Below are 25,631 nucleotides of genomic sequence, written 5' to 3' on the forward strand. Positions count from 1 at the left end.
TTTTTTTTAATAACCCCACATGGTGAATTTATATGTGATCCACAGTGAACCACAACAAATCTCTACTGATTCTTATCACTGAAGGATGTGGCAATTATATGATGGTTGATGACTACGTGTTTTATCTCACCTCAGCAATTCTACCATCCCCAGGAATACCGAAAAGAGCAGGAGAGGCTGCCTGTCAAAGTAATTCATACAGCTTTGGTTAACAGAACATGGCAACAATCCCCTTCCCGGATGGTTCTGGGAGTAATGTTAGCAAAAGCTGAGTTCCTAGCCAATTCTTAGTGATCAAGTCCCCTACACTTCCTACACTTACCATGACATTTCTAGGTTAACTTTTCTAAGTAAGAGTACTGCTGGGAATGGCTTGTATTTACTACGCGTTTAAATGGTGTTCATCTGTAATGCATAGTAGTTTACTAGCGCCTTGTGAGGAAATCACAGCAGGTACAACCAAATTGTGGAACTATGCAAGTGTCAATAGCCAAAGAGATATGCAGCGATGAACAAGGTCTGTCTTTAAATATTCCTTCCCAGTCAGTCTCACTAAATTTCTGAACATTTCTCAAGACAAAAATTGACAAATAGCATCTCCAAGTGGAGAGTCTCATCATCCTTATTGCACTTTTTCAGACATGACAAAAACGCCATAAGAAATGATAATCACATACAATTAAAACCTCTGAAACTAGCTGAACAATTGCTAAGTGAACCAGAGAGATTATATTCCTTTGGGGATTGTCAGTGGCACTTGCTGAGCTCTGATTTGGTTGAAATCTAGTAGTTATAATGGAATATTTCATGCAGATCCTATACATCAGACATTTATTTTGCTTAGTACATTCCAATGAACATTACCACACAGAAGCTGCAAACTATTTTGGGTAAGAGAACAGATATAAACATCGACATTCTTGTTAGCTGGTCTATCAGTAACGCTTTGGTTGACAGGGCACCTTGCTTTCAAGCCATCTGATGGCATTGCTAAATACGCCAGTCTCATTAAAAATAGTCGAAATAGGAATGAATTCAGTGGCTGAGGTCACTCAAGTACTTTGGCAGAGTCATTATTGAATTTCTACTAGTGTGATTACAAAGGGTGCACGCTCAGTCCATTAATTTGCAGCACGGAAACCAAAAATCAATGGGATGCTGCTTAAAACTCCTTTTGTGATAATTACCATCATGTATGCAGGTATACATATGGAAGGGGAGTGTGTAAGCTGCTGTTCCCAGCCTTGAACAGGAAAGAGATTATCTAGTTTTCTGAGCTGTATGTCAGAAAAAAGGAAGAAGAGAATAGTAAAAATTTGGTCTGAGCTTGGGGTGAAATTCAAACTGCAAAGGAAATTTTGCCATTTGCTTCAACGAAGCTAAGGTTCTTTCCCTGGAAATTTAACTGGAACTGAAATTCTTAGCAAGTAGTCAAGAATTCAGCATTAATCTATCCAAAAAAACCCTCTACAAGCAACTCAATTTTAATAACCTTGCTTTCCCTTGAAGTTACTAGCATGTTGCTAAAGTAATAATGGGAAACTTGTATGAGTTCTTTGTGAATGATAGTGGGGCAAACTGGTATACATTGTTTCAGCAGATCTACGCTGATTTATACCAGTTGTTGACACTCCTCATTTTGACCCTTTAAAGTAATAATAACACATCAGAGATTTTTCTAGGGAAAAGTACCAAATTTCCTTGCTTAAGGAAAAAGTGCATTCAAAAAACATTGGCAACTTCTGTATAATACTGCTACTCTCATTTCATTTTTCATTCTTAATCTTGAATGTATTACAAAAGACTATGCTTACAAATCTTAATCATCCAATACTGTCTACTGAAGGAAACACAACCCCAGGGGCCTTATTTAGCCAGAATTTGATGGATCATAACCAATTTTTTTGAGAACTCATAGACATCTACGTTTCAAAAGAGCAGCCCACCTCCACCTTGTTCAATTGCCAGGTAATATACCGTATCCTCTAAACACTTCCTATGTCCCCTCTGACCCACCAATTCCTGTAACAAAAACCAACTCAAACCAGGTGATTTGTACAAGAACTTGACACAGCAAGACAAATTCTACACTGATTTACACTTAAGGGACTGTGGCCGCACAGATCCAAGAAAAAAAAAGTTTGCCTTTTAAAATGTCAGTATTTGCTGATATCCACCATGAAGCGATAGTGAAGAAAAACAAGATCTTCCTTCATTCCCAGAATGTGAAATACCAGAGGTCTCCCTGCAGTCTGAATTGTAGATAAACTATGACTTGCAAATGACGACTCAGAGAAGCCAATAAAGTACCTACTCTTTCTTGTGTCAGTCAGTTATGTTTGGAGAACTGCAATGATCTTTGATGCAAGCTGGTTTTTCAGACTACAGGAGTTGCTTTGTCTATAACAAGCAAAGAATTTTACTTTCTAAGCTTCTAAAAGCAAGTATTGTCTCTAACTACTATGTAAAACGCCCAGGGTGAATTGAATGGAATCCACCATAACAGAATGTGAGAAGTCCTGGGTTTTGTTGACGTATGTCCAGCTTGAATTACGCGAACTGTTGCGTTTGCTAACAGTGCTCATATGCTGTAAGTGTTTGCAGGACAATAAGGATGCTGCTTCATTAAGTCTGAAGCCCTGCTAATGCAACCTATTAGTATTTATGCAACAAACTAGTATTACCCCTACATCAGCCTGCAAAAGTTTCAAACATGTTTCACACCAGGAAATGGATCCATTCAACTTTTTTTCAGGTAGAGACAAAGAATTGACCAGATAAAAGAGGTGACTACTTAGTATTAATATGAAGAGTAGGAGCCTTGTGACAGGCTAGGACCCCGCTGCCTGTTGTACAAATAATGAACACACTGTCTGCTTCAGCGAGCCTACCGGGTATGGCAGAAGAAGAGAGACAGCAGATGGACAGAGACAGACAAGAGTGAATGGAAATACTGAAAAAACTCCTAGAGAGTTGTAGGAAGAGAGTTGTATTTGTTAGCAGCCCAGCTATAGCAAACACTTTTCTAAGAAGAAATCTGAAGGACAGTATGGTTTTCTAAGCCTGAGACGTGAGTGTCTCAAAGAAAGAGATACCCGGACTGAGGCACTAACACCACCTCTCAGATCAGGTCTTCAAATTGTTGGGAGTTCAGGACCTCATGCTGGTTTGGCATTAAAACCAATATATTTGTAATCACAGAACTGGATACTGCAAAATGAGTTTAAACAAACGTCTTATGATCGTGTAAAGCTTGATCCTGGTTTGAATTACAAAAGTGAGAATCAGTTGTTTAATTTCATTCAACTCAGCACAGCTAAACCAATGTAAAACTGGTGCTAATGAGACAACGGTTAGGTCTGCTAACTGCTTATGAAGACTCAACTTCCTCTGTAAACCCTGTATCAATCACATCAGTGGTTTTAAGTGATAATTTTAATGTGCTTATAAAATTATTTTTTCATTACAACTATCTCCAACTGGAGGATATGTGATGGATGTAACGGCAAGAGGCTAATGGAATACATTTAAACTCATTTTGAATTTTAGAAAGAGAAAAAAATGCAGTGTGCAAAAAACGCGTTAGGTCTGTCTTTCTATTGCTTAGGCCTGGTGAGAGGTAGAACAAAAGACAGACAACGTGGTCTCTGAACAAAGAAGGTGGCTGGAGTAGTGTTTAACCATCCATCACTGCAGGTATACAAGTAACAGCACTGAATTAATTACATACACAGGTCAACTGGGAATGGAACTTGACCATCTGAACCGAGGTGACAGCCAGGAATGGTGACTGGAGGGAGAGCTCTGCTACAAGTGCAGAATAGGAGCCCACAGCACCAGCAACACACTGAAAAATCCTCTGAGTCAGCAGTGACCATGATCTGCTGGTTTTCTTACCAACCTTGCCTAACTTGGAAGACTTACAACAAAGACTTAGCATCTACATAATAATCCTCCACCTGCCTCACAGAGCAGTCACCATTATTATAGAATAACAAAAGAAAGAAACAGAGATTTTTGTCTTTACTTTGACTAGGCAGTAAGTTATCAAACTAAAGTAACTTTGAGGGTAAAAGTAAATCTCATTAAGCCAGTGCAGAAACAAACGGTTCTCCTGTCTTAATATATTGTGCTTTGCCTAAGGAAATGTAAAGGTCTCAGATAAACAGTGATCCTTTACCACTGTCAGCTGGTTAGCTGCTACTGATCTGACAAAGGCATGAGACGGGAAAAATGCTTAAAATAATCCATTTCTCTTTTATGAGATTGTAGCCTATTTTCCAGAGGCCTCTCCTGAGCAGTTTTAAGCATCTTGGGTTCAGAGGAGTTTTGTTATTACAAAATTCCTCAAGCAGCAATGGTATAGAGAGCTTACACGTGTAAGAAACATATTTCAATTTGCTCTGCTGAATACTAAGAAAGATGTTATTCACTTTATTCTAGAAAGGTTTGGCTTTTGGCGCCTTTTCCTAAATTTTTTTCATTCTTTATTGCCTGACTGATTTATTTCCTCTGCTGTGAAAGTTACAGAGGAAAGCAGAGTTGCTTGGCAGCGCAATGTGGTATTGCTGAACTCAGCTGTTTATGGCTTTCAGCAGATGTTTCTGCTTCAAAGACAGTGTGAGAAAAAATACACATGCACAAATTCCTCCCCCCCAATTCTGCATCTTTTGTCTCTTATCTTCCACTGCCTCCAAATCACAAGGAAGGCTGCATTACAATAGCTGCTAAAACACCCCAACCATGCCAACTGTCACAGATAAAGAAGAGCTGACCTCACCCTAAATTAAAACTCATGTTTTAAAGTGCAAAGAGAAAAAATTAACAGAATTATCAGCCCACGAATGTGCTGCATCAGGAGATTTTCAGAGATAACCTAGCTATGAATTACAGCTTACTAAAATGGAAAGCAGTAGGGATTGCTCTGTGCAAGAGGCAAGAAGACAGCAGCTTTCAGCAGAAGATGCAAGTGGTCCGGACAGTCAGCCTTTCCTACTGCATATCCCAGGAACTCTGCAAAACACATGCTCAGACAGAAGTCAAAGGCTGAAAAGTAGACTGTATGTTTTTTAGTCACTGAGAAATGATTACTTTGTCAGATATCAAAAAATAATCTCACCCTGGACATCAGGAATTACAGTTGTTATTGAACCTATCTATCCATTTGGAATGGATATAAAACTGTTGTCCCATTATTCCATGATTGCACATCCTATTCAATTTAATATGTGTGGGGCTCTGCTCCATTTCCATCGTAATGAACTAAAACAATATATCCAACCCGACTGGAAAGCAGGGAAGGCACTGACAACAAGCAAGACAGCTTTCTCATCAAGGCAGGGTTATTGCATGCATTGGCTAAGCCTCCAGCATTTGGTTTTGATAAGCATGTAAAAAGCTTTTCCAAACTATACAGATTTGCCGAGCAAACAAATTGGATGCTTTCATTTGGCAAGAAATATGTGAAGAATGACCCTTCTCTTGGTGCTTCAGCCCTTCTGCTTCCCAACAGACCCAGGAACTCCAAAGTAGACAAAAAAATATGAAAAGAATTTATTTGAACTGGGCTGGAACTTCTGTAGAGTTCATGGATAGATCTCATTTCATGCATTTTGTTATCTCATCTCTATCAACTGTTTTCATTTCTTGGAGAGAAAACTCACGGGAATGCCCTACTCCTTGGCTAATACTACGTTAAATTATCTATAAAGAATAATGTAGTATCTTTTGAATGGTTAGGACTGAGTCTAACACTGGTTCTGTTGAAATCCAACATAAAAATCCATTTCAATAATGCCTAACAACAGGCTTTCAAAAACTTCATCTTGGATTGTAATATCTTGCTTTGAATTTCAAACAGAAGAGAGAACATTGTGACACATCTGATACGAAGGGAAATACTTTCCATTTAGTACCTTCCACGCTTGTGCAGACCCTGTTGGCTTTCTGACTCAGATTTATCTGTTAGAAAGCAGGTATTTATGCTGATGACAAGTTAAATACAAATTTCTATTGAAACAATTGACTGATAATAGTGTTGTTATTTATTTGGATTACAGTGGGGCCAACATTCTAGCTATGGGTCAGGGCCTCACAGTGATAGGTGCTGGATGAAAACTAGACAGACGTATGTTGTTGCCATGACAATTGCTATAGTTATCTCAAATTTGACCCTTCTGAACTTGCATTACTGAAAGTATTGAAAAGAAAGGGTCCTTCAGGCTCAGTGAGAGTCCTTGTCCGTGAGGGCTCCCATGGAATTCGCTTTTCCTTAATGCAAGTGAGGGCTCCCCATTAAGTTGAAACCACTCAGGATTCATAAGGTTCAACAAGTTGCCCTGCTCCCACAAGTCCCCAGTAAGACAGTAAGGTGTAAGGAACAAATATTCCCTCTCAAGGCGGCTTGTGCAGACACTTGCTTGGACACTGCGGCAGACAGAGAGCGCGAAGCAACGGCAACGGGGCATCCGCCTCCTTCCTGCAGGCAGCCTACTCCTGAAAGACACGAAAGACATTCTTCGTCCTTCCTCCCTCCCCAGCTCAGGGCTTTGATAAACACTCCTGACATTCAAAGCAGCACAAGAGGAGCCATATGAAAGGCTCCTTTGGGAAGCAACCTTCTCACCCTACTCTTCTGTGCCCTAGAAACGATATTGTTACAAGGCACAGCTGGCTGATCCTCCACCATATGTGCAGATGTCCAGTGCATCTTTGGCACCTAAACGGTATGCTGGAGACATCTGTGCCCTAATTTGACCTGAAGCAGAGACCCTAACATAAAGAAAAATCTTAAAATGCAAAGACAGCAGGCAAGAGATAAATTATTTGGGAAATCAGGTGAGAAAGGGTGGAGGGAAAGGAACTTTAAAGCAGTAGATAAAGGCTTAGCTGTATTATTCCTGATACCGTGATTGACAGGTACGTGCATACATTCCCATGTGTCACTTTAAGCAGACAGATGCACATCACTGGAATGACTTGCCTTGGAAGCTCTGAGGGTTGCACTGGTAATTTGCCAGCAGCCTAAAAGACTGCACCTAATTTGCACCAAAATATGCATGTTACTTCAAACAAAATACTCAGGAGGCCATAATGCTTGTTCATACGTGACTTTGTCATAAATGAATGGAAACTGTTTCTCTTTTGGGGTTCAATGGTAAGAGAAATCCCCTGCTGATGTCTTCCTCCCAAAGTATCTCTACAGTTTGTACAGATCAGCTTCTGCAGACACAGATGTGAGCTCCTGAAGACGTATACAACTTCCCAAGCATCTATGACTACAGCAGTGGCATGTGCCATCTTGGCTCTGACCCTGCCTCAATTATCAGTAAGAAAGATAAACAACTGTAATGAAAAAAATCCTGACCCATGAGCACCAAACCTCTGAGTCCGTCTGAAGACTGGTGTCCTCTCCTCAGCCTGCAAGGTTTTGAGGTCAGAAGGCACCACTGCCACTCTGCTGAGCTCTACAAACCACCTTGACCCAAATCTGTGCCAGGGGAAGATGACCCAGATTCTAAAAAAATTAATAACACCTTGCTCATAATGTGTGAATACTCTTCTCTGTGTCCAGGTATTAGGTACGGACTGACTGTCTTCAGGTATAGCCAGACACACACACTGCATGGCTTACAGTTTTTCAAGTTTGAGGCATGTTGTACATGCATGCTTTACTTTTATTTTTCAATCACAAGAGAATTCACTTCACTGGCATCCCTTGGCAGCTTATGGTGCTGCCAGAAAGAAGGGGGATTTGCACAGAATTGTAACGGCTTTGTTGCTTTCCTCCATGCCTCGATGATATGAAACGCAACCTGGTAACATCATTAGCTGTTTCCATGTGAATGCAATGATAACCCAGACAGTGTTAAAAAAAAAACACAAACAACTAAAAAAAAGTGTGTGCATGTGGTGGGGGGAATAAGTGATTGTGACACAGTCTGAAACATAAACCTAACATCTGGAAGCACTCTTCCCGAGTCTGCCTCTTTATCAGACAGATGGCTGGAGAGCTGTAAGCCCAGGGGCTCTCAAAAGGTTCAAGGCCAAGAGGATAAAGTGCTACATCACAGCAGTTTTCCATTATGTCAGTTTTTTAAACATCTCTCCGTTCTCCCACACTCAGTTTCTCTAACCAGTCGACAGAAATCAAAAGCACTGGGTGACTCCATTCCTCCGCAAACAAAGTATAACATCCACAGGCAGAAACATCAGCCCAAGATCAGCCTGAAAGCAGTTTGTTCCAACCCACTTTCAGGTTAGAAGGAGCAAGAGGATTTAGGTCTAGATTAGCCCCAGTGGCTGCTTCTTAGTTCTTGACACTGCAGTTATAGGATGCTCTGGCTTTGGCAGAGAAACCAGCTTAAGAAATTCCCCTAATCCTCCTTTGCTCCTACCTTTAATCCGTCTTTCTCATCCCCACAACTGACAGCATACCAGCTGGTGGAGGTATGTTATTAAAAAAAAAGATATGAAAATTACTTAGATTAAAAATAACCCATGCTCCATCTTGGAACAGCTTTTGTACCCTGTGTTGGCAATCCAGAATAAACTACAGAGCAAATATGAGCCCTTTTGCTGAAGCTGTTCTCAGGGTAGATGTGGTACATCATAGATCAACCACACAAGCCTAAGGCTGGAACCAGAGGCAATCCTAAGATATGGAAATGGTTATAATAGTAACCAAAAATAGCTCTTCATCTACCCTGAGGACACGTTTCAAACCTCCCAGCTTTCCTCCAGAAATGAGAAACAAGGGAAAACAAGTGACCAAGCAGTAGTCTAAGACTTGTTTTCACTAATCAACACTGTTGTTATCCTCATCAATAGCTACTTGAAGCTCAGCACAAATTGCATTATGAGGCACACAAACATTGCTGATTTCAAGCTGTTTTCAGTTACTTGCTATAGTGGTGAAGTCTTTCTGAATAAATCTAAGTTAAGAAGCTATGGCTCTTGGCTTTAGCAGCACAAATTCCAGGAGAACAAACATTACATAAAAAAAGTAAAAAGCGTGACCCACTTAAATTCTCAAAATGTAATGGTAAACAATTATTGATGTGATGTATCCAAAGTACGTCCCTTGTTTTTTATTATTCACATAATGTGAAAGGTATATTAGCTGCTAAGTGGTGTTGCATTCGGATATAAACTGCTTGTTTCGAAGTGCTTACAATGTAATTGGATCCATACCCTAATGATAGTAGAAATACGCAAGAAAAGAAAAGCAACATGGCAACAAAAATGAGTAGTTTTATTGAGCATGGGGATTTGTTTCCAGGGATATGAAGGGGAAAGAGTGCAATGGTTCTCCATAGTGCGTCAGGGAGATTCCCCAGTAAATGAGAGCACATAAAGGCCAGAATTTCCTGATCACATGCAAAACAACTCAAGATACCACTCTCCCCATTATGACCAGAATGAATCCTGGATGCAGTTTTATCTGGCTACCACAAAATAGGTTGTAGGAGGCAGCATTCCAATACACTAAGAATCTATTATGAATTTAAGTAACATTCTGGCTTACTTCACAACCAACTGGGGACATGTGACAATACAAGGGGAGAGCCAAATTCCTCCTGTTGGTTGCAACAGAGAAATAAGGCACAACTGTAAAAGACTCTTTATCCTCCTTTCCTGCTAGCTGATTTTCTGAGCTGTGCTAGAAATAGCTGGTCATGTAAAGAAAAATAACATACTGTCATCATACTTGACAAGCTGTGTGAATGTTCATAATGCATTCAGGAACTGCAAACTTTCATTTACTTGCTTTTCAGAAGCTCTTTTGCAAAGACAGTGGAAAACACCTCTCTCTGCTTAACCAACATATTTATGAGTTGGCTGAGTTTGCTGCAAGAGAATATTAGCTTGTGTTGATGCTGGAACTCCAGAACAGTACCTCACATCTACACTGACCTTGCTATGGAACTGCACATCACCCAAATGAACTGCACTGCTAAACTAGCCTGCAAAAGCTGGTGGCAGCACAGAAAGATCCCATTAGGGACTTGCAATTCTCAACCAAATTAAATTAGCTTAATAGAATATTTGTGCTCTGTGCAGCAGGCTCCAAGTGACACTTAGTAACCGTAATGCCCACTACGTCATATGCTTTCCCACTGGGATCTCAGTACACACATGCCCAGGTTTCTCTATCCAGTTCTTCCTTGTACACAAACATTTCATTCCAACCTAGGTTCGTCATGCTTTCAGAAGACAGAGACAATTTACATACACAAATGAAAAAGGATTAATTAAAACATTGACTTTTATTTGCATAATTAGTGCTAAAAATATTTTTATGGGTTAATTAGACTTTATGCAAATTGGATTGAGAAGATTTAATTTCAGGTTTGATAACCTGACAATAGTTCCACAGTTGCAAATACACTCGGCGTTACATGCTGTTCTAAAGCCATGTCCTCCGTTTTAAACTGTTTTGGCTTTTACTTCTGGCAGGCTCAATTGATATATTTTTCCTTTCCCTTTACACTCCCCCCAAACTCTCCACTGAAAATCTCACTAACTGCAATGATATCAAGTGTAAATACATTGAAACAGTGAGCTGCTCACGACAAGAGAAATTTCCGTGCTTTACAGAAGTCTAATATTTCCCAGGCACTCTGACTAGGCACAGAATACAAATGTTAAAATCTGCTAAGGTTTTCTGTGCCTGAAGATAGTACAAACCGACTGCATGGGAAAGCAATAACGAACCCAGCATCCACCAAAGATTTTACGATACTCTTCAATGATCCCGGGTTTGAGGCTAATAATAAGCGCAGAGCAAGGGAAGCATCACTCGGATCTGGACAATGAAAATGCTCTGCATGGGCTGATGTACAGCAGTGTTGTGAGAATTCATTAAGATGATACCCAGCAAGGGCAAAATAATTTCCACTGAAAGCAGCAATATGTATGACTTTACTAGGTGTTATGGAAGACAATCATACTTACTGAAAAAGCACTGTTTTTATGGCTGTGGAACAACTACAGCAAGTCTCAGTAAAACCATACTAAAGAGGAAAGCCGGCACTGTCAGGCCAGGCCATACCAGTGCTCCCTGGAGTGCACTGCTCTGCCTCTGACAGTTACCAGTGTATGGTGCAGCACAGGAACCTCCAGTTCTGGAAGAAATAACCGTTTGCCAAAGAGGATTCTTCTATATTACATACAAGACACTAAGTACTGAAAGGTTTGAATTATCCTGCTTGAAAGTTACAGCAGTTGACTGTGGAAGAATTCATTGCTTGCTTGATGAAGCAACCACACAGGCTGTGGTATCTTCAGAGAAGCAAGGTCAAAGCTATCAAGCCAAAAAATAATGTTCAGTAAAAACCTTTAAAATTAAGGATATTGATATTCATGCCAAAATGACGCTCCCCACCCCCTCAACGTAGGCATTTTCTATTCATTTTTAAATTTAAATTTATGAATTTTATTACCTGAAAACTGAGATGCCCTGTTATAGATCAGCAGATGGTACCGTAGTTAACATAAGTGTCTCCAGATTTCCAGGCTACAGGTTTAATGGCTATGAGTAGTGGTAATATGAGCCCTAAGTCTTTCAACCAGTGAATGGTATCATGGATATAAATGAGTTTAATGTGCCGAGAATATGAGGTTTCATACCTGTTCCTTGAACTTGGTGCTATCCTCTGACAAATAACTGTTGTGGTTGAATGCTTTCCACCGTTCCCCACCTCTTGTTTCACATCCCACTGTCGGGGGTCACTTGTCTTTGCACTGAGAATGTTCACACCTTTCTTCACCTTTGCCCTGTTGGAAACAGCAATTAAAAAAAGTTTACAAGAGAGTAATTCGGGACTGTGATCTTCCAAATGTAGCTCAGGCATGGAAATCTCAATATATCAGTTCTAGCTAGGTATGCAGTATGTTTCTAATCCATCAGTAAATAAGAAAGGGGTATCACAAATGCGGATTTAAGGCAACATATCACTTTTTTTGGACAGAACCAGCTAACTGTGTGCCTTTAGCTGTTCTGGCAACAGCAGGCTGGAGTTATGATTAAGACTGAGCCTGTAGGAAGACCTGCACTCAAGGTTCTTTTCTCTATTCTGGCAATAATTTCTATCAAATGAGAAATTTATCCCAACACAGAAGTCTCAGGAAGGTTCTGTTCGTCTGTATCACGACAAACTTGTGCTTCATCATTGCACAGAGGAACACTTCACTGGAGTTTTTTAAATAGCCCATTTTTATTCCATATGATGTTCTTCTAGATATCAGTGGACAGGTTGTTGCTCTTCTCCTCTTTGCGACAGATTCCCAAGGAAATGTCTGCTTGAAATTTCCAGCCTGGAGAGAATACAGCTGTCGGTTAAGACAAGACTTTGTAACTCAGAGGTATTCTTACAGGACGCAAGCTTCTGCCACTGTTAGCTGTTATGTCCTGTGGAACAGTTAACGGTATTTATCTACTGATGCTAATAACATCAGCAATAACTGTATGGAGGGTTAACTAAAGAGCATTTGATTAATTAAGGAGCATTTGTATAAAGAACTCCCAGCAAAGATGCTATTTGGGTGTAGAACGTTTAACTGCTGATCTTCAGTTCTATTACAAAACACCAGGAATGAGAAATAGAGATCCTTATACAGACTTTCTCTTCAAAAGACACTGAGGGACAAAATTCCATCAGCCCACCAGACTCACACAAGAGGATGACTATGTGGGTAGCAGGATGCCAGTTAGAACTTGGCCTCAGCATCAGATGGGGAAGGCAAAGGGCTGTTTAACTTCACACCACCAGAGTGCATTCATCATGGCCTCTACTCAGCAGGAACTGGCTTCACCATAGCAAAGAGGCATGGTGAAAAATCATATTTTTCTGAAATAGTGATGCCACACAAAATATTAGTTATTGAGCAGAAATCAGCATCTAACAAAACGTCGATATCTTCTTGACATTTACGAGGACTCAGCATCTAAGTTCCTTGGAAAAACCCATCTTTTTGCATCTTTAGACACTAAAACACTTTACAAATGTAGGAATGAATGACTGAGAGGACTTGTCTTCTTGCTGCAGTTTTTCAACAGTGAGACAAAAGACAATTAATTTAAGGCATTGAAAAAGAAAACATTTTTTTTTTTCTCAGTATAAAACCTAAGTGCTTAATTCTCTCATTTGCAACATGAAACACCATGGACCTTCACAGATTACGGTCTTGCTCTAGTAAAACTAGCACAAACCTGATGCATCTCTAATGCCTTCAGTTGAATTACTCAGAAATGAAAACAGAAAAAGTAAAGGGAGAATCAAATCCATTACTGAAGGTTCATTAAAGCTCTAAGTCCCATTAAGTTTTCCAGCATATTACAGCTCAAATAAATGAACAATAAATAAGCATTTCATTAATAAGAAAACACTGCCACCAATCTTGAAATCTGTATAAATCCATCAGCATGTTTTTGGTAGTATGTATTTTAGGAGCTGTTTGGATGTATTTTAGGATACAGTTATTTAGCAACTGGAGAGAAGTAAAAACTGATCCTTTAGACGCTTTGTTCAGCTGTTCCTTGAGATAGGCTCTGAAATGGCATAACGTCAGTGAAAATGAAGTTCCTCACGTTTGGATTTTCAACAGAATTACAACTTGGTCAGCAGCTGCAAATTGCTATTTCCACCATGTAGTTTGACATAGTCAATACCTGGGCTCCTGTTAATTAGGAGGGACATTTTGTATGGTCAAGGTTAGAGGTAAAACACACTGCTAGAGGACGAAAGACCATGGCTACAATGCCATTTTGTTAATTAACTACAGTATGGGGCATTAAGTTGAGTGCTTTTCACATATGCCATTATATAAAGCCCATTAAAAAAAAAAAAATCCATCCCAGGGTAAAGTAGGTTATGTTTAGTGAGAAAAATCAATGTTGTGATTGCACTTAGCACTGGAATTAGGGTATGAACACCCAGAAGATTGAACTTCCTAAATACATATGCAGAAGCACAATTTGCAACTCTCCCTCTAAAAAGGGCATTGAGTTTTATATAACAAGGTCATTGGATGAATCAGAATTAAGCCAGACAGTACTGAGCCCCATACATTTTTAAATGCAGTCTGTCCGCATATGCTACAAATGTCTTCACTTAAATTTTTATTTACTTAGTTTTTGAGTGCTAGCAAGGAAAAGTCTATTTAATTCCTTACCAAAGATGCGTTGACCTTGTTGTATGCTCGTGATTAAATATTAATTTTTTAAATCAATAGTGCCAACTTTGTACATAAAAATTTGTAAGTTATACTCCCTCAATAAACCCTGAGACCGAGGACCTGGAGGCCAAATTGCTTGACAGTCTCCCGTATTTACCCATCTAATCTATGCAGTGTATATACATTTTCCATGTTTACTTAAGGGAGGCAGGTACAGTGACAATACACAGAGATGACAAATGGCTGAAATACTTTCCTTTGTGTGTGGTTCCCCGCTCCAGCTGGAAAATTCTCCCCTTTACCATGTCTGCTTATTCACCAGTAGATGGTTGTCCTCACACAGAGGCTTTTCTGCATGGCTCTACAACCAAGTATCTACAGGTAACCACCAGCCATAACTTGTCCGTTTGGACTTCTACCCAAAGTGGAGTCAAAATCTTCCTCTCCAACTTTATTCTAGACAATTATTGTATTTACTGTGGGTGTCACTAAATTGCCTCTGTCTCGTCGGCTACATGCTCTCCTCGGCAGCAATAACTAAACCAAGGCCCCATGTCTGCTGCCCAGTAACAAAAATCACTCTTTCCTTTCCCTGCATCTAAACACAGACCCTGCTAAGCAAGCCACCTACATATGCACAAAACCTATGGGCAGCAGCTCATTTATTTGAGTTTGATTGTCTATGTGCTGAAAGTTAAGCACAGTTTTTGATCTCTTAACAAAAGCAGACCTTGCAATGGAAACATGAAAGAAAGATCATCATTAAGAACGGTGCACTATACCAGAGGTCAGCTTCAATCCCACACTGGATAGAGGACTCCATCTGAATGGGTTTTCGAAGCTTTCTGAACACATGGTAGCCAGAACAGGGAAAGATTTTCATGCTTGATCTTCTAAGGTTATTAATTCATAGCACAGGAAATCTCTGCCTCAGCTTTGTCTCAAAATAACGGTCCCTCTTTAAATCTCTCAAATGGAGAATTAAAACATTTTGCTGGCATGCAGAACAAGCAGCATCTCAAAGACATTACAGGAAAAGTCTCCGGCAGCTTACCTAGAAATCATTACTTAATTTTGTCAAGACCAAGTAAAAATATTCACTTGCACAATCTCACAGCAAATGCATTTGTGTAAATGTGCAATTTCCAAGCAAATATTTCATTTCCAAATTGAGGTTTTTAGTTGTATACAAAGATTTCCATTTAGCGCCTTATCTTCCTAACATGTCAAACTTAGAAATGATGCTTCTAATTAATACATTCTGATCAACCGCGGATGAAAATCTAGCTGTTGCATTTCACTGTCTTCAAATTACAAGAAATCTCAGCAGTATTTAGACGTAACACTACACAGCTGACAAAGACAATAACTGAAAAGCAATTCATCCAGCAATAGCCAGAGCTGAAGATGTGACTTCTGATTTCAGGACCTCAAATTATAGTTTTCTATTTAAATTTAAATTTTAATCTTGCGTAACTGCTACGGCCATGGAAAGGTTCTGCCACCTGCAGCAGTGCTATGGAGAGGGCAGACTGCTGAGTACTCCACACAGTTCTTCACATGCTGTATGATTTCGCTGATGTATGCTAATCCTAGAGAACATCACCTCTCTTATTCCAGAGAAAGTCAACCTCAAAGCACAGATCCAAGAGGAGCTGCATTGCCTGGGTGTGCTGCGGTACAGATAAGTAATCTATTGGCAAAGGGAAGAGTCTGAAGTTACAGGAAGACACCACACGAAGCTGATTAGGAGCCCCTAGCTGTACCCCCTGAGTCCCTTTAGGCTGGCACTAACACCCGGCTGACTCACTGGCAAGCTAAATTGGTAGCGTTAATCAGTGGATGATTTAGCTTCCTGGATGGCTCACTGCAAGATCAGAGAAGCAGCAATGTCAGTGCCAGGGAAGTGCAGAACCATGAAGTGAGGAGTGGAGGGGGGGGCAGGGCACTACCCTCAGCAGCACCCTGCTCTTACCTGGGGGCAGAAGTATTGTCAAACTGCACCCCAGCAGCAACTTTACACAGTGGCTTGGGTAGACAAGGCTGCATTAAAGAATAAAAAGCTAAATCAGTACTAAATTCCTCCAATCAGTGAGCTTCGTAATATCTGAAATAGTTTTCCAGATGCTAAACCTTCTGGTTCCTGTTAGACTGTTTGTTTTCAGAGGGTTATACTTAGCTCTGCATCTTCTGTGCTCTTCATAAATGCCACGCTATTCTCCGCATGCTGTACTTTGATCTGAGCACAGGCTGGGTTTAGATCAGTGACCACTGCTTTGTACAGACAGTCTCTTCAGCTCACATCTGTTGTCCAAGCTGCTGTGCCGGAAGACTTTTCTTTAGGAAGTATTTGAAACATAAATATTAGAGACAGATGCAGGTTCAGTCTAAGCGGGGGGACTGGCTCATCTGTAAGGTAGTCCCTGGGTGACACAAGCTGAGCGTGGGCATGCCGCGCCTCACCATCCTGGTGCTAAATCCTCTGCATTTCCACGTGTAAATCCTCGGCTGTTTATATTTGTCAAGTTGGTGTTTCAACTTAACAAATACTGACCCCTTTTGGTCAGTCTTCTCTGGAGCCTCAATGTTTCTTGCCACTTTGCTTATCCTCCCTTAGTTGCCCAGACTAGTAGAAGCCCTTGACATTACTGACTGTAAAGGTCACATTGTAAGAAATTATTTTACTGTATCTCCCGAAACCCAGGGAGCCTCTCCTGGTGGCCTGTTTCTGGGCTGCACTTTACAGTAAGTCTCTAACCTTCCTGTGTTCTGCCAAAAAAATTTCAACTTCTTCCTGCCGTGATTTAAGCTCACTCCTTTCCTTCTTTGTTCCCAGAGTAAATCAGGAGATTAAAGCCAGCTGCAGGAACCCATAAAACCCAGGCAGGAGACTAACCACAGCAATTAAGCAAGATTTGTTTTATTAAGTAAATCTTTTTCCTTTCATCTTTCTATGTGAAATGAGTTGCTAGGTCTCACCGGAGCTCTGAATGAACAGGACAGACATCTGCCTGGCATAACAATATTCACCGAAAGCCTCGTTGCTGGCCTTAGTTGAGAAGCCAAAAGTAGAACAGAAGAATATGACCTGGTTAGCCGTGTTGACCTTTCAAATACGTTCCTTTAACTTGCAGAATACACGAACAGAGTAACGGTGATTAAGCGGCTATAGCTCTGCTTAGGGAATATGGGGGATCAGGTATCAGCTCCAGGCTTCCGGCATGACTCCGCACAAGCCGCTGGAGTCCTGTTTGCCTCCCTTCTACCCTAGAAAGGAGATTTCCAGCTCTGCTTCATGTGGCCACCTCTTTGCTAGACAGGTTTTCATTTACAAGCCATATGCACAGGTAAGCAGCAAAAAAGCGCCTCATCTCAACTGGGGAGTTTAGGTACTAAATTTATTAGGTAATAAATTACTGCCAACAGTAGTTATTCAGACTTGGTTCCCATTAAGGCGGCTAGTTCAAAGGGCCATCCATGCAAGAATTTTGTTGTCTTCGATTTCTAGATTTACAGCATGGGCTAATCATTAGTAAAAGCGAAGATCTTGCTCCTCAGAGCACCCTTTCTCCTTCAGGCATTTTCTTTCTCCAGGAGTATCAGGAAGAGGCCTTCAGGAAACAGCTTTTGTAAAAAAGGGTAAACACCCTTTAAAATGTCAAAACAGCTAATCTCCAGGTACTTAGTCCTTTCTCTTCACTCCTTCCCCTTTTCCTTTCACTTCTTAGAACACTGAGGTGCTGAAACTACCTCGGAAAAAATGCCATGTCAAAACAAAAAAGATTGGAATATTTTACTTTGAAAATGCAGCAATCAAATCCTTAAGAATCTCCAAACCAGAATGCTTAAGCTTCTTGAATGCAGGTGTAATTCTGCGAGTAGCTGAGGCAGCTTTCAGTATTTCTGAAACCTCCTTTGTCTGCCAAATTGGACTTCCCCAAAACTGCATACTTTGGTGACTTCACTGTCCATCCAAATTATATAAATTCCGTCCACTGCCAGTGAGGAATCCTGTGATTCAAAATTGCTCAGGGGCTGTTCTTTTGTAGTGTTTCTTACATAACTGAGATTCCCTGAGACCCTAGGAAAATCAGCTGTCTTTTATTTCAATAGGAATAGGTGCTTCATATCCCTTAGGAAGCTTTGAAGAGCTCAGCTGCAAGGCACTAGGTGGATGCTGTCAGCTGCATTTTTCTTTTTTTTTTTTCTTTTTTCCCAAAAATGAAATCCAATGTGCTTTGGGCTGTTCCACTGACAGGGTTCTTTGGTTTGGGCCAATTTCTGTGGTTAACTCTTTGTCAGCATTACCAGTCATCTTGTGGTGTCAGGTAACCCATTATTTATTTTAAAAGTAAAGGAGAACGAGATGCTTTCTGTGATGCTTGGATACTACAACTTAAGGCACAGAGACAGTCATTTAACCTCCTAATATATCTCATGGCAAAACTGCTTTCTCCAGCACTGAATATTAATAGCGCTAGTTAAGGGATTACAGGAAAGGCAGGAGGAAAAAAAAAATATAAATAAAAGCAGGAGGGATCTACACAACACAGAGAATCTGCATTTGTCTTCCAAGCTGAGAGGAAACCCAATCTGAATTTACAACCTGCTAACATTCTGCCTTCAGCAAAGATAAACACTGTAAACTTCTGACGTTCACAGAAGCTGTCACGGAGCTTCTACTGCATTTAACTCTAGCTCATCCTGCTTTCAGAGAAACAATTGTATTTCAGCCCAGATATTACTGAGAGGTTCACAAATCCACTGGCTGGGTTGAGTATTTAAACCTGAAGCAGGCTCACAGGAGGTCAACACATAAGGGAGATCTTGCAATGGCTACCAGAAGCTCCACCTTGGCTAATTGCATTTATGGACCCACTTAGGTGGCAAAACCACTGTTTACATGCACAAATTATCAGAGCAGTAACAAGATAGGAGACAAGATGGTCCACAGTAGAAGAAAGCAAAATCATGCACCAAATAAGTCCAGTGCAGCTACACCTTCTTTTTCTTAACTCCCTGAGTTAAGCATCAAGAATTCCTTTGGACAAAGCGCTTGTCACCAACTCCCACAATTTTATGTGAAGTATTGCAGGGTTTAGATATTATTTTTTGTTAAGCCTTAGTTCCTAGAATCACTCGGAAGGAATCCTCACAACTATATTAAGAAATGAGGAAAAGGGAAAACAAAAAGCAGAAGATAAGTGTTTTCAGTAACAAAACCCCTGTATTTGTTCTCTTTGTAATCCTTAATGGTTTTGTAACACTTGAGGTTGGCATCCCAAAATACAAAAATCCATTCCCATCAGGCAGGATGGAGATGCCCTTGTGATAAGCACCATCCAGGTATGGTACAGAAAGACTTCCTTCTCGTCAGAGTTTACAGTATAAGTATTAAACAGCAAATGGGAACATATAATTTGGCAGCACAAAAACACAAGAGAAAAGACTACTCTTTTCAACCCCCTTTTCACTGCCCTTTACCTGTTATTCATGGGGCAAAAAAACTGGGTTCACAAGAAATGCAGGGGACGCTCCTACTGAGAAGACCAAAGTCTTGGAGTGCCTGAGAGGTGTTTGCAGCAGTGCTTTAAATCTGTTGTGCTCCTCATGCCAAGCAGGGGAGAGTATGGGTTTGCAGTTTTCTTGTGACTTTCCATTTCCTTAAAGAGTGAATAAGTAGAAAGGTGCTTTTACAATTTGAAACTCGCAATAACCAATGGGTACAAGTCAAAGATCCATCTCATAGACTCTACGAGAAACTGAAAGAAGTTGATGAATAATCACATCTAGGTGAAGTCCCTGAAAAGTCTTTGCTACAGGATCAGTATCTGAGTGAACACTCATTTATAAACTCCTTATACAAGGAAACATTGGACACCATGCTGTCTGCTCTGCTGTCTGTTGAAAAGTGAGCTGGAATAAGCATCTGTCTCACACCAACACACGCTTGCGGACAGAGGCAGAAGAGAGGGACAGAGATGCATGTTGAGTAAACAAGGTACTAGGGTGAATCCAGAGTGCCGATTCAGCTGCACATGCTAAATACAAGACCATTGCCTCCACAGATCTATTTTATAGGACCAGAGATGCTCTTTAGATAAATAAACGCTTTGACATTATATTCCTTACTACATGCAGTTTTTATTATTACCAAAAAAAGAAAAAAAAAATCTCTAAGCTGCATATTTGTGACATTCCCCCAGCTGGCAGAGCAATAGCAGTGCTGAGGAAAAAAAATACTTACTGTTTGCAATGGTTATTAGGATTATTGCTTAGACCCCAAGTGACTTTCTGAAGTAATCTTCCTGTGCAGTCCCTTTGTGGTTTTAATCCCATCCGCACTCCCTCTTCGGCAGCTGTTATGAATACAATTTTGCCATCAGCCATGCAGCTATGACGGTTGTGTTTCCTCTTCCCTTAGAGAAATACAATATCGCTGAGATCAACTGCTAGAAAGATGAAGGGGCAGGTGTCCTTAAAACATCAAGAAAGAGAGCGGCCATCCAGTCAAATACTTGTTTCAATTGTTATGTACTATACTAGGTATTTGTACAAGCGATGAAAGAAAAGACTTATTATCAGGTGGTTCATCCCCAAGATGCAGCACTGTCTCGTTTGTACTCTAATTAGTCTAATTTAAGTTGACTCAAAGATGAAGCATTTTACCACTTCCCTGGAGAGAACTCCCTCCACACAGCAGGGAGTTTGCTGACTCTGCGGGTGCTACAATAACATGTGCTTCTTCCATTGAGTCCTGCCTCCTCTCCCTCTCTCTTTGAAGTACTGAGCAGTACCAAGCAGGGGCAAACGTTTGGCACAGATTGAGTGCCAAAACTGCAATCAACAAAGCATAAAGACTGCTAAGATAGGTAACTGTAGAATAAAACAAGAATTATGGCAACATGTTTCTTTTCTATCCTTCATACCACGACTCCAGTATTTGGTAATGGTTCTTGCTTTGCTCGTTAAAATCCCCACGCTTGCATATAGTCACTTTTAGGCACGCTAACAATGCTGCTACTCTGGATTTTGTTTCAGAACAAGCACACCTTGTGTTGTAATCTGCATGCAAGAGTGTGATAGAAATGCTACAAAGATGGTCTAGGGGGATACAGCAGACAGACCTGCTAGCTTTTATGTTTGAATTGAGTCTTAATCTAGTAAACGCTGGCAGTGATCTGTACTACAGCCTCCAAATTGGGTTCTTTCATGCTTTAAGTTTACCCAGCAATAGCACAAATCCTTGTGCCCTGAGGCAGTTGCTGGTAGTTTGTGTATTTAGGTACACAGCTGAAGCCTCTGAGACTGCAGCAAGTCAGCAAAAATACTTCTGCTGACCTCAAGGGCCTCGGATCAGATGCATAAAGCACACGGGGTCACCCCCTGGCCTGCCGGGGCCAGTGGGCCCTCTCAGCAGGCAGGGCACGGGAGGGAAGCTCACGCGGCTCAGCAGCCAGAAAGCAACACTAATAAATTACGGATGGGATGTGGCTCAGGGAGTTCAAGCAATGTAGAAAACTACTCTCATCCTCCTGCAGCTTCTTCTGCAATTTAAATCAATATTTCTCCTTTTCCAGAAGTGATTGAGTGGAGAGACAGAGAATTTTCTAATCGTTAAAAAATACTTTAAAACCTGGTGGGTTTTACCTTGAATGTGCATGTATACACTTGTCCACAGATACACACGCAGAGCATTTCATATACAAAGTCTCATTTCTCTCCACTTAGTCTTTTCCGTGTCTGTCCCTCCATGTTTGCTTTCTCTTGGCTTTGTATACACTCCTTTTTCGCTTCTCTCACATTTATTTTAACCTTCCTCTTTCATTTAAAAATTTGACTAAACCTGCCAAGTCACTGCTGAATTCCAGTTCAAATTCCAACCCATCCATCCCTGCTCTCCTTTACCTGCATTGAAAGGGCACCCTGAATCCAGTCCTAGATCTTCAGCTTATTTGTCTGACCTCAGCTTGCAGTTGTGTCACATCACAGTGCAAAGGCATTTCTTTTATTTTATTTTGTTCTCCAAAAGAAACGTAATGCCAAAAAAAAAACCCCAAACAAACAGTTGTTTTCAATAAGCATGGACTCACGGCCAATTCCTTGCAGCTGCCAGATGATAAAAACACAGACAATGAGGGGTCCTCTTTGGGAAGTTTTCATGTTCAAAAGCATTTGCTAAGTTAAATGAAAAATTTCCTTCAACTCCTACACAATTTCTTAGTGGAGAAACTATATCTCCACCTCAGGATTACGCCTGCTGTCCCTCCTAATCAGTTACCTGCTCTTCTTCGGGTCAACCTGTTTCTGGCTTTGGGGTACACTGTCAGAAAGCTGACTTCTCTTGGCTGGATCTAAATAGCCTTGACTAATGTATTCCAACAAAGGGAGCCCCTTAAAGTCTTTCCACATTAGGTAAGTGGTGTCCAATTCCTGTTATAGAAAACCAGGAATAAGCATCAACTCTAAGAGAAATGAGCCTGTCCAGCTGTAGGACTTACACCAAAGGATTAGGTACAAGAGCTCAGGCAGCAATTCACTTGGAAGTTGCTTTCCCTTTTGTATGTTTGGTTTGTTTTACTCCAGGCTCAAGTATCTAATTGTAACAGCAATTACTGCTGCAGAGCATCTCAACCAACTCTGCCTTCTCTGCCCACAGAGGGCTGTCAAAGCCATCTTTAATACTAATTACAGACTATCAAAGAAAGGGCTTTTCCTATAGAAACTCACCAGCAAGAAAGAAAAGGAACTGCAATCAAAATAAAAGCATGACTTGACGCTTTTTTAAACAAGGCACTGTTTGCCCTTTTCAAAAGGCTGAAAAGTTTCTGCATGGAGACGGGGTTGCCTTAGGAGTGAGCGAGCAGATGTCTGTGCATTAGAAACCACAAGCCTTCTCTTTATAGCTGTACAGTTACAGCACCAGGTTTTACACCTTTAATTCGCCAGGCCCATTTAGGTCACCAATATTATCTCAACAACCATTGTTGAACATGCCCAGGGGCAACTGTTCCCTTGGGCTATCATCAGCCATTTCACCTATGAAGGACCTTTTTTCTTTTTTTCGAGGCTGAGCCTGCAATTGAGGACAACTGTGGACTCTTGAAGCCATAATGAAGAGAGTGAAGTCTTGAGAGGTCAACAAACTGCTGAGCTCCTCTGACATATTGCAGGAATCGTCGCAAAGATTCTGGGATGTATCAAAAGAAAAACTGCTGTCGGTGAAAGCCAGGGGCAACAGCTTGTTCCTGGATGCAGATATTAAGGTCATGGTATACTTAAAACAGGGAAAAACACCCACAAGATGAAATAGATTGATACATTTGTAGCTCACATTGTGTTTATTCCTTCTCTTTGTGAGGATTACAAATCAGCATAAATCACATTTCCTTTATCATCTCCTGGGGAGTCTTTTTTTTCCCCTCGATGACTCTCCCCTAAAGTAATTTCAATTCATCCAACTGCAGCCAGCTACTAACTGCAGGGATGAAAATCATTTTGTTTCAGCTTGATGCAGCAGAAAAGCACTAGACCTAAATAGCACATGACAGGGCAGAACACAAGCACCTGATTTAGGGTTGCACAAGCTTCAGCAGCAACAAAGGATTTGCTTTCTGAAAATGCTGAAGCAGCTACTCCCAACACTGTCTCTATCAAACTAATAACATTCCAAATGAAACGTTGGGTAAACAAGCCCATGCACGGATAGGTGAACACACACGCAGATCATCCCCTGCAATCAGACAACAGAACCTTGATCGTGCCCTCTTTAGTTCTTCAAACTCCCATGCAATTTCTGTTTATAGTTAAAGCCATCTCTGGAGACAAGAGTCTCAGGCTGTGGAGATAAGGTTGGAAATGTCATGAGTACATTATCATGGTTCAAACAGCAGTCACTGAACAAAAAAGAGCACTAATACACTTATTACAATATAGTTACACATCCTCCTGCCTCTGCCTTCTAATTTGGGGGCACCCGATTCACCACTTTCAGATGCTCAGGACTGGCAAAGTTGCCGCATGTTCATTTTTTGGGCCAAAGACCAAAGAAAAGCAGTGTGGGCTTACAGTGATCTTCCGCTCCATTTCTCTGCTGTTCTGCAGAGTACTTCTAGAAATAGGTGAGAAAAACTTTGTCTACAGGCCTCCTCTTGTTATAGTAACATCCAGCCTGTCACTGTGAGGGACGTTTTAGCACTGGCCCCTATCTACCCGAAAGCTGATGAGGTTGCTCAGCAGCCACGGCGGGGGGGGGGGGGAGGTGGTGTCACTGGACTTGCACATTTGCACATTGCATATACCAGAATATTTAATGCCTTAGCAAACCTCTACCCATCTCCTAAGCCATCCACTTCCCCATTTGAAAGGCCTTAGATAAAACCACTAAGAGTTATGGGGTATACAACAACCAAGGATACAGAGAAATGACAAGTACAAAGAGAGGAATATGAATAATATACAGAAGAGACCATTATTCTATGTACTGAGGGAAAGTGTTTCTGCTCCTTACAAAAGGAAGGATTTATCTTCCCCTGATCAGAGGTGACAAAGCTAGAATGTTAATGCTAGAAAAACACAGGGCGGGCAGGAAGAAGGCTGCCAGCAATTTCACTTTGATTTCATCAGCCGGTCATGCAATTATACATTTATTTTTTATGTGAGCAGCAGACACTCTCACACTTGGAGTATCCCAGGGGAGAGACAAATTATGAAGTCTCAGAGATCTTTCTACGAAATTCGACACATATTTCAGTCAAACGAGATATAGATGTTCTCGATCTTCTGTCCTTTAGGCCTGACACAGCTCGTGTTACTGACTTTAAAGGGGACAAGACTGGTCATCAGGCACTAAGTCTTCTCTCAGTGACATAAGTTTCATGCAGACATAATTCAGGGCCAGCTCTGATTCTACCGTGCTGTGGCTGATAGTCAGGTCAGGCCTTTAGTACCTAAACTCCCTTAAAATTACAGTACCTTCTCTCCATCTATCAGTAGGTCTTCTACTCCCCTGCTCCGCTCCATGTGTCCCTGTGAACTTGCTGCTGGGGATGCTTATTAGCTCTCAGCAACGTCTACTATTTCAGAAAACATCACGTAAATGCAATTATACTACTTCTACACCAAAGCTAGCTCATATGCACCCAGTCGATGCTCCTCTTTAATGCTCACAGTGCTGAGTTTAACATAACTGCAACCATGTCAGCGTGAGCATACTTCTAGCAAACACAGAAGTGAAGAGGCAACCCAAACGAGACTGGAGATTGGACATATCATTATTATTAGCAGAAATAGCAGCCTCAAGAGAAAAGCTAGAAGCACTGCTATGCTGTCGTACTAATGCATTATTAGAGAGTTTATACCCCAAAAGAGTTTGTTAAAGGGAAAAGCAAGGGAAAAATTCCCACCATAAATTGCTGGAAAAGCCCTCATTTCGTTTGGATCAAATTACTCAA

The 25,631-nt window shown here is 40.9% G+C and overlaps 1 protein-coding gene across 2 annotated transcripts in view; it reads right to left on the reverse strand.

The window, feature by feature from the left end:
- Nucleotides 1-25,631, reverse strand: part of TMEM132C (transmembrane protein 132C) — a gene marked incomplete at both ends in the record, with an annotated part of 226,418 nt that overhangs the window by 84,471 nt on the left and 116,316 nt on the right. For both annotated transcript variants that reach the window (XM_082491866.1, XM_082491867.1), the window contains one exon: nt 11,632-11,778. In XM_082491866.1, coding sequence (XP_082347992.1) covers nt 11,632-11,778 — 147 coding nt within the window. The remainder of the gene's footprint in view (nt 1-11,631; nt 11,779-25,631) is intronic.

This window comes from Vanellus vanellus, assembly GCF_965231255.1.
Source record: "Vanellus vanellus genome assembly, chromosome: 16".
Taxonomy (NCBI): Eukaryota; Metazoa; Chordata; class Aves; order Charadriiformes; family Charadriidae; genus Vanellus; species Vanellus vanellus.